Genomic DNA, 10,537 nt, shown 5'->3' on the forward strand with positions numbered 1-10,537 from the left:
CATTTAACCCGTTTTCTTTCTTTTCTTTTTTATTTATTTTATATTTTTTTAATCAAGAGTAATTTAGTAATAAAAAATAAAATTTTGGTAAAAAGGACGATTTTAAAATTAGGTTAAACCATAGGGACGATTTTGTAAGTAAAAAAAGATTGAGGACGAAAAAAATTTCAGCTCCTATCTTAGGGATCAAAATCGTAATTAACCATATATAATAGTCTACTCTAGTAGATAAATAAATAATCAGATCTGCTACACATACAAGCCTTTTTTGCTTACAAGCTATACAAGTTGGCCCAGCCCAAAAAAAAACCACGCGCACACAATCTTTAGAATAAAGCGTCAAACACACACGCCTCACACAATAGTTGCGTTTTTCAAAACACGCTCATTATGGCACACTCTTCCTCTTCTTCCTCAAACAAAACGCAAACTGTCAAGTTTCAAGCCACATTCGAAGAAACGTTCCAACTCCTCGCGAAGAGTAGAAGAAATCAAGAACAAAAGATACAAATCTCCATAAAAAATCAGCAGAAAAAAGGAAGAAACATTATTCAAGGTAACGTACTGTTTTACTGTTCTTCAAGGTTTTTCACATTTCTGTTTTTTATTTCGAATTTGAAGCACTATATCGTCAGTATTTCTCGCTCTATTTCTTCTAGGTTCTTCTAGGTTTTACTGTTCTTATTGTTTTAGATCTCATATTACTGTTCTGATGAAACTGTTCTTCGTTTATGCTATCTTACATACTTCTAGTGAATGCTTTAACGTGTGTTTTGGTACATATTTTGTGCATGTTTTCATATTTTTTAAGTAGGTTTGTGCATGTTTACATGAAAGACTCTTTCTCTTCTAACTGATTTTTGGGTGTATATGGCCGATTGTTGGGTGTATATCTCGGACTTGGCATGCAACGGTTGCTTCTAGTGGCATTTTGAACTTAAATATATTTCTATTTCATATAATGTCATATAATCCAAAAAATGTAGAGGTGTATGGGACTGATATATATATTAGGAGTTTTGAAGTCTAACTGGTACTGTTCTAATTGTGCTTGACCTTGTAGTGTCATTTTGTGCATGTTTAAGTGAATTGAATATGATTTTGAACTGATTTAATTAAATAATTATGGGACTGTATTTGGGTGTATATGGCAGATTTTTGGATGTATATGGCCGATTGTTGGGTGTATATCTCGAACTTGGCATGCAACTGTTGCTTCTAGTGGCATTTTGAACTTAAATATATTTCTGAACTCATATAATCCAAAAAATATAGAGGTGTATGGGACTGATATATATTAGGAGTTTTGAAGTCTAATTGGTACTGTTCTAATTGTGCTTGACCTTGTAGTGTCATTTTATGCATGTTTGAGTGAATTGAATATGATTTTGAACTGATTTAATTAAATGATTATGGGACTAGGTTTGGGTATATGTGGATGGTATTTGGGTGTATTTGACTGATATATGGGTATATTTTTTATATATTGACAGCATCTCTTTTTCATTGCAGTAAAAATGGCAAGCAAAAACAAAGGTGGAAAAAACGTAAGCACAAATATATGTCTTAGATCAAATCAATTTTTCATAGTACAAATATATCTTATTCTAATGACTCTAATTTTGCTTTGTTTACAACAAACCAAAGACTTGAAGTGTGCAACCCATTTGTTGAGTGAAAAATTTGGAAATATGAGCGAGGAAAAGAAAGCAATTGTTTGGGATTTAGGTTTCGGTGGACTGATGCACATCCCGCCACTAAGGGTGCATCACAAATTATTAAAGGAGTTGGCTAACTCCTTTAAATTGGGGAAAAACACACTCGAAACGGCTACGGTTCGTTTAGAGTTAAACCCAACACAATAGGGGCTGCACTTGGCCTCAACGCATCAGGTAACTCATTACAGAAAATCTCTATACTTCCATTCTTCGTAATATCTTATTCTACTATAGTGCTATCATATAATCAAGAAACAAACATAGGTGTATATGAGTCATATTGGGGTGTATATGAGTGATATTTGGGTGTATTTCAAGTGATTTTCAGTATAAGTTATTTTCTTTTTTGTAAGAGATCTATTTCCTCAGAAAGTCAGTTATAAGAAACTTTCTGAAGAGAACAAATAGATTTTTCGAAGATTCCAGGGGAAGACTCTAAAAAGTCTGACGGGTGAGATGATGAGTATTGGTGTTGGAAATGAACAGGATCGCCTCATGTTCAAGAGGATTTTCATCCTCTATATACAAATGGCGTTCCTGTTGCCAACCAAAATAAACAAAATCTCCCCTGTGCACCTAGCACCAATTTTTAAGATGGACAAAATAAAGGAGGGCAACTGGGGAGCCCATGTTCTGAATTTCATCATCAAGCGCATAACTGATTACAATCTGAAAAAGAAAAAGTCAATCGACGGATGCCTGTTTGCCCTGATGATAGTCTACTTCCATCTGTCAAAAAACAAAGACAAGAAAGGAGAAGAAAGACCTCCACAACCCTGGATTGCCAACTGGAATAGAGAGCAGTTGGTTAAATGGATGAGAGCAGAAATGGATGAACATATGGTAAGTGAAAAGAATATCTTGGGTGTATTTTATTTACGTGGATGCTATTAACTAACATTTTTACTGTTTCAGGGAATTGTAAAGATGGCCGAAACAAAAGAGAAATTGAAACAAATGAAGAAAAAGAAAAGAAAGAAAAAAACAAAAAAAAAACAAAAAAAGGAAGGCAAGTTCATCATCATCTGAGAGTGAAACATCTGAAGCTGAAGTCTATTCTTCCTCTGAATCTGAGACTGAAGAAGACTCAGATGAACCAAAAAGGAAACAACCCGCCCGAACAGCTAAAAAGTAAGTAACATACTTGGGTGTATTTTGTCACTTTTAGTGTATTTTTTAATAATGATTGTTTGCCTTCCAGAATGGAATCCGAAAAAAGGAAGAAGAATCAGGAGGATTCCGATTCAGAAAATGAATCGAATGATGAGTAATGTTCTAAAATTATCATCGCTTTCTTTTCCGTTTATTCTCAAAATTTCATGTATTAACAGAGCGTTTCTTATTAACTTTCAGAAGCGAAGAATCATCACTAGTAGAAAAACAAAAAACAAAGAAAAAAATTCAGACTAGAGCCAAAAAGTAAGCACTTCTTTGGATAGTGTTTTCTGATCAATTTTATTTTATCTTTCTGATTCATACTTTTTTTTCCCAGGACGCAATCCAAAAAGAGCAAGCTCATTGTTGAGAATTCATCTCTTGAACAAACTCAATCCTATCATGGGTAGGATACTTTGTAAAGCTATATTACCATTTACCATCAAAATTATATTTGTTAACATGTTGTTTTATGCATGTACTGTCAGATCTGAAATTGGAACTGAAGAATTAGAAGAATTCTTAAGGGAATCTAAAAAGAAGAAAAACAATGAAAAATCTGCTGCACAGGGGTTTGTTATGTTTGGGGTGTATATTACCGATTTTAAGTTGTTTTCGTTGCTAATAATTATTTCTGGTTTCCCAGGGAGAAGGGAGCTGACCTGCGATCGATAGAAGGTCACTATGACTCATCCGAGACGTAAGAACCTTTATTTGATAAAATTAAATCTTGTTATCCTGATTTAAGCGTATGGTATTTTTACTGAATGATATCTATTCTATGTTTAAAATATCGGAGGTAAACTTAGGAAGCGATGATCCTTTGTCTCAAGGACACACAAATCAAAGCAGCATAAACAAACCGGTGAAGAGCATGTAATTTCTCTTTCTAATACCGGTTGATTTTATCTTTTATTACCTTCTGTTTCTAATTCTGTATATATTTTTTTAAAAAAAAAAAGTCCTTTAATGTTTTATTCAAGAAAAAAAAGGCAGGAAAAAAAAAGCAAAAACTGCAACTACGTAAGTTCTCAAAAAATAAAGCCTGTGTTTCTTTTGAATGCTTCGGGTATATTTTTTACTTTCTTTGGGTGTATTTCAGATTGAGCCTAGTAGAAGAATCCGCCAATGACCTAGCTGAAGAGAACATGATGGTTGTGCGAGTAGAGACACAGTCACAAACTGAAGCACTTTCAATGTGAGTTTTTCAAGTATATTTCAACCTTATAACCATTTTATTTTCACGGGCTTTATTAACCTTTTATTTTTGTCTTGTTTAGAGTTCCGATTCAAGTTTATCTACCTCTGTTCCAGTCAACCCCTGTGCCAGAAATTGAACCAACCCCTGTGCCAGAAATTAAACCAACCCCTGCAAAGTCTCCAAGTGAAAAAATTAATGAAGAAATGAGAAAAAGGTAAGGAATAATCTTGGGGTGTATTTGGTTATTGTTTGGGTGTATATGGTCCTTGTTGGGGTGTATATCTTCACAATTGTTCTATAATTAGTTTTTTTTATAACATGATTCATTTTATGTAACCCTGCAACCCTCCAGAACCACCCCCAAAAACTGAAGAAAGCACACCCACGCTTCCATCAGCTCCATCTAAAATGTAAGTTCAGCAGAGTAAAATTCTGTTTTCAATATCATTCGTCTATTCTTATTCTTATAGTACGTTATATGTCATCACGCAGTAATCCAACCACAGAAGATGCTGCTGCACTGATGATGATGGCACGGACAGCATCGTACATTCCTAAAGAAGGTCCGATGCCATCATTCAGCCTCGGCTTGACTGATTCAAGCCAAGAAGAAGCAGCAACGCAAGAGGGTGCAGCAACGCAAGAGGGGAAAAGGGCGAAAACTCCTGAAATGTCAAAACTAATAGAACAATTAGGGGAGCTGGTGGAAAAAATTGCATGCAGTGGGGTGAAAACAGAAGGTAAAAGTCCACAGATTCAAAAGCAAAGTGGCGAAGAAAGTTTTGAAAAGTTTGAAACTCCTGTGAAGACAAATGAAATGACGGCTGAAATGAAAGACAAATGCTACATCTAGGCCATACGTGTGAAAACATATGGAGATGGAGCCACTAATGAGTATGACGCCATGTGCATACTTAATGCCTAAGATCGATACATTTTGTCAAAAGTCCACTTCGCATCTCTCAAAGCTGATACACATATAGAAGCTGAGGTAATATTAGAATAACATTAATGATTTTATCATTAAAAGTAACTGCAATGTTGATTGATGTAAATTGATTTGGGCTTTTTTTTCCTAGGTTGTCTCTGCCACGTGCCTCATCCTTAACCAGCAAAACATTAAAAGGTTTCAAGAAGAAATATACTGTCTCCCCCCTGATATTGTGGTAAGTTGTACTTCAACAAATCTTGGGTGTATTTTTTGTATTTATTTGGGTGTATTTTCTGTATTCATTTGGTGTTTCACAATTGTTGCAGAACATGACCATTGGAAATCATCCAAATGGGGTATTCTTACAGCCTAAAACCAATAAGCCATTCAAGGTGGAAGACTACCCAATGTTGATACCCTTCTTGGACCTTAAAAAATTAGCATCACATCCTTATATAAGTTTTCGTTTCTAAAACTTCTTATTACCATTCTTTACTTATGTGCCAAATAAATTAAAACACTGTTCAATGTGGACATGCTTCATATTTTTGCACTTGTTTGCTATTCAAACCATTGGTGGTTATGGGTGGCTGATACAAGAAAGAAAAAATTTTATATACTCGACCCATATCATAAGACATGTCCATCCAATGCCAGAATGGACATAAATAAATTCATTGTAAGTTGGTTCTGTGTTTTGTATTTTAATATTTGGGTGTATTTATGTTCAATATAAGGTGTAACTTTGTGCTCCTTTGGGTGTATTCTTTTATTAAATTTATTCATATGTTACTGATTTGTTTTGTGTTTTAAGGGATATGTAATTTCAAGAATGAGAGTATATGCTGGGGGGCACCTCTAAAGAGAAAGGATCACGAAATTCATCCACCATACATTAACATCTCAGGCCAAAAGACAAGATATAAATCTTTCAATCTGAAAATTAAACTTTCCTATATGTAATTTGCTAATTTATTTCTTGTTTTTCAGCTATGACTGTGCTATTTATGTAATGAAGTGGCTTGAGATAATTCATAATTCAGCCCGAAAACATTAAAAGGGGGAAGTATGAGTGGGACAATTGGACCCAGGTAATTGTGTTTAAAAACTATATAACTTTATATTACTTTACTAAATTAACATGGTTGATTAAAAAGAAAATTATTTTAAACTGCAGGACGAGGTGGACCACTATAGAGTAGAATATGCTTTCCGAATTATATTCAATGAAATGAATCAAGACAAATTTGAAGCCATTAGGGGAAGTGATGCAATAAGACTATCCAAGCCATCCTCATTGTTATTGAGTCCATATTGTCAGATAGATTCTAATGATATTGACACTGATTAATCTAACTGTTATATAGTCTTGTAAGAAATTGAACACATGCTGTAAAAATTTGCCAATTATAATCCAGTTTATTGTAAAAAAAATTCCATAATTAAATTCTCTCTACTGTATTCAAAAGGTCTGAATTATAGGTACTAAAATATGAAGGAAAAATCAAACCAGATATTCACCCATAACTTGAAATTTTACACCCAAGGAAAGTTGAATATACACCCAAACTTTTATCCCCTGATGCTTTATCCCTAAAACCCTAAACCCCTAAACCCTAAACCCAAAACCCCTAAACCATAAACCCTAAAACCTTAAACCCTAAACAATAAACCCTAAACCATAAACCTTAAACCCTAAACTCTAAATACTAAACCCTAAACTCTAAACCACCCAACCTACTATAAACCCAAAACATCGAATTTTACACCCATAACATCAAATTTTACACCTAAGGAAAGTTAAATATACACCCAAACTTCTATCCCATGATGCTTTATCCCTAAACCCCTAAACCCCTAAACCCTAAAATCCTAAATCCTAAACCCTAAAACCCTAAACCCATAAACCCTAAAACCCTAAAAACATAAAACCCTAACCCCTAAAACCCTAAACCCTAAATCCTAAACCATAAACCCTAAACCCTAATCCCTAAAATCCTAATCCCTAAACCCTAATCCCTAAACCCTAAACCCTAAATCCTAAACCATAAAAACTAAACCCTAACCCTAAACCATAAACCCTAAACCATAAAAAAATAAAAAAAACAATAATTTATAACATAAACAGCAGCATCTGAAATATATATATATATATATATATATATATATATATATATATATATATATATGTAAAATGTCAAACAGAAGAAAATTCAGAAATACACCTAAAAAACTAAGCTTTACACCCATATTTTGTAACTATACACCCAAAAAACTATCCCCTGCTTCTGGTTCCCTGAACTGATAATTCATAACACGTCCTTGATATTGGCTGGAATTTGGACGCACCACTGATGCAACATCAAAGAGGTTTAACTGGAAATAATAAACTCACATATTAGCAAAAATATTAACAAGAAAATTAAACTCAATCACCACATGTTTAAAGAACATCACTTTTACCTCGTTTAGAGCTTTCGTTTTCTTCTTCTTTGAGGGATTTGCAATCTGTTTGTCCAACTTTGAACCTAACCTATTTTTTGGACATCCTCTTGTTCGAACCCTTGGAGGGCCTTGAAGCTCGTTAACGGATTCCAAGTTGGCATCTTCGTGAGATAACGAACATGTCCCTTTCCTTTTGGCTTTAAGTTCTTCCATCTCAACCATGATGTTATCGTACGCACGGTGCAGAATGGCAGTCAGCTCCTCCGATTCTGATGCAAATTCGAAAATATTTTGTGAACGAAACACCAATTCGTCAAACCTCTTGCTTCTTGGCTCCAACAGTGGCTCATCGTGGCTGCTCTTGATGTGTGTGTGTCGCCTCTTTACGTTCTTGCTCCATCGTTCCAATATATATCTCGGTGACACTTGGGTTACTCGTTCAAAGCTTAACACACTTAGTGCATGACAGCACAATATGCCTCTTGACTCGAATAATAAGCATTGGCATTTTACTTGGGCTGCTACTGAGTCGTAAGTAACCACAAACTTGTTGAATATTGAGCTGGAAACTTGTTCTCCAACTTCGTATACTGAATAGCCTAGAGCGGAGTTCGTTAATCTTGTGATACAATTTTCCTTTCCTCTGAATTATGCTTGAACTTCCCTAAACTTTTGGTGAGTGTACACATGTTGAAACTGAGCTTCAATGGAGGATTTTGTTGCACACGGTATGACCATATGAAAATCTGCAGCATCCGATTCTCTTTCTTCTTGCTCCCTGCTTCTGAGGCAATTATCGTATTGTTTGACAAATTGAATAAGCGAGCTGTTCCGTGTAATAAACTTGTTAAAAATGAATGCATGCTCTTGCTCCTTTGTGTGCTTCTCATCCCTGCCCAGAAGTGGTGATCTAGATAAATTGGAACCCATATATGACGGTCTTCTTAAAGATCTGTATAATACACCCAAATAAGGCTATATTACACAAAAAAAATGCAATTTACACCTCTGCTGCAGATTTTAAACAACATTACCTGAAAGCCACTTGTTGTCCATAAGACCATACTTCAGCATAAAATCATTCCAATTTCTATCAAATGAGTCTTTGGTATGAGAGTTCCAAACAACTTGGCTTATTTCTTGTTCAATTTCTACGTGTCCCTTGCACCCATTTAATTTTCTTGGAATCTTCTTCATGATGTGCCAAATACACCAACGGTGAATTGTTGTTGGCATACAAGCCTCTATAGCCCTTTTCATTGATGCGCATTGATCGGTGAGAATCCCTTTCGGAGCATTTCCTCCCATGCAACGAAGCCAACATTGAAATAACCATTTGAATGATTTAATTTCTTCGTTTTTCATCAAAGAGCATCCAAGAAGTGTTGACTGACCGTGGTGATTCACCCCGACAAAAGAACCACAAACCAAATTATACCTGAAACAAATTACGATAGTGCAGAATGAAAAATCATTACGTACACCCAAAAAATGATTTTATACACCCAAAAATATCCAATATACACCTCTGCAGCAGATTCATAAAACAACATTAATTTAACATCATAAACAAGAACATCATATTACCTGTTAGTATTGTAGGTGGTGTCAAATGAAATAACATCTCGAAATACTCAAAGACAGCTCTACTCCTTGCATCGGCCCAAAAAGCCAGCTTAATCGATTGATCATCCTCGAGTTCGAGCTCGAAAAAGAAATTCTGATTCTTCTCTTTCATTCTTAATAAATATTTTCCGAATTCCTTTGCATCTTCTTGTTTCGAAACATTCCGCACTTCTCTCGTGATGTAATTTCTCACATCCTTTTCGATAAAATTTAACTCACGGTGACCCCCAGCTATTGCAACAAATGATTGGTAAGTTTTGCTTGGTCTGATACTAGCCTCCTCGTCATTCTCTATTGTACGACGAACGGACATGCTTAGTTCCATGTGCTGTTTGAGCATCTCTGCTTTAGTTGGACAGCAAAGGTGTGAATGATGCAACACGACCTTCGAAATGATCCAAGCACCAACATCCTTCAATGTGTGTATATAAATTCTTGCAGGACAATTTAAACCAGCTGTGGGATTTGTCTTCTCGGTCGGAGATATTTTAGATTTCTATTTTTCCTCTCTGCTACATGTAATCAATTGATTCTTAATCTCGTTTTCCTTCTTATTTGTGCTCCGAACTCTTATAGAAAAACCTGTAGTCTTGGCATAGTCCTTGTAAAATTTTGCAGCATCTTCAAGGGTGGTAAAAGTCATTCTAACCTTGGGAACAAATTGGTCATCAACAACACATAGGGGCTGCAAAATACACCATGTTAAAATCTAAAATACACCCAAGAATTCCTAATCTACACCCGAACGACAACAACTCAACTAAAATAACAAGAAAAGCCATAAAATATAAATACGCCCAAACTTCCCCTAAAATACACCCAAAAGTTCTTATCTACACCCGAACGTCTGATATAAAATGCAGAAAATTAATCAAAACTAGTACATTAGATTCAATTCACAGATTATGTTTACGCATTAATTTCACAGTCAATGTTCATGGATTATTCAGCTAGAAAATCATGAACGACTAACTGCATCAAATTCAAATTCAATAATTAATTGAAACTAAATCACACCTCAGGAACTTCGTTCGATTTAAATTCAAAATCCACTTCACCCTGGTTCAGCTGACAATCTGAAGTTGAATCATCCATTATCTTCAAAAAGAGTTCAAAGCTTGATTTCAGAAACCATGAAAATCGAAAAAAACGAAACAAGAATACAAACAGAGAAACTCACGTGAATGACGAAGAAGAAACCAGTGTTACGCACGTAAAACAACGAATGAGAAAGCAAAGAGAGAACACATGAAGGAGATCGAACAAATTTGGCAAGAAACTCGAAAAAGGAAACGAAATCTTTTGAAAATTAGAAGTTATATATTCGCGCGTTAATTGATTTGGATTGATTTAAAAGTCTGTTATATAGCGTGTGAAAGGTACGTAACATAAGCAACGCGTTTAGCGGATTCGTTCTCTTCAAAACTTGTAAAACTTGTAAGCGAAAAACACTTTTATGTA

At 35.0% G+C, this 10,537-nt stretch overlaps 1 protein-coding gene and 1 long non-coding RNA gene across 2 annotated transcripts; both read left to right on the plus strand.

The window, feature by feature from the left end:
- LOC110264711 lies at positions 2,227–2,778 on the plus strand. The gene is made up of 2 exons (XM_021106763.1): positions 2,227–2,561; positions 2,634–2,778. Exons 1-2 carry the CDS (start codon positions 2,247–2,249, stop codon positions 2,745–2,747), a joined length of 429 nt encoding a protein of 142 aa, XP_020962422.1. The 5' UTR covers positions 2,227–2,246; the 3' UTR covers positions 2,748–2,778.
- On the plus strand, positions 3,258–3,564 carry LOC110264712. The gene is made up of 3 exons (XR_002350883.1): positions 3,258–3,279; positions 3,362–3,445; positions 3,520–3,564. It is a non-coding gene; the product is annotated as an uncharacterized LOC110264712 (long non-coding RNA).

This window comes from Arachis ipaensis, chromosome B07 (genome assembly GCF_000816755.2).
Source record: "Arachis ipaensis cultivar K30076 chromosome B07, Araip1.1, whole genome shotgun sequence".
Taxonomy (NCBI): Eukaryota; Viridiplantae; Streptophyta; class Magnoliopsida; order Fabales; family Fabaceae; genus Arachis; species Arachis ipaensis.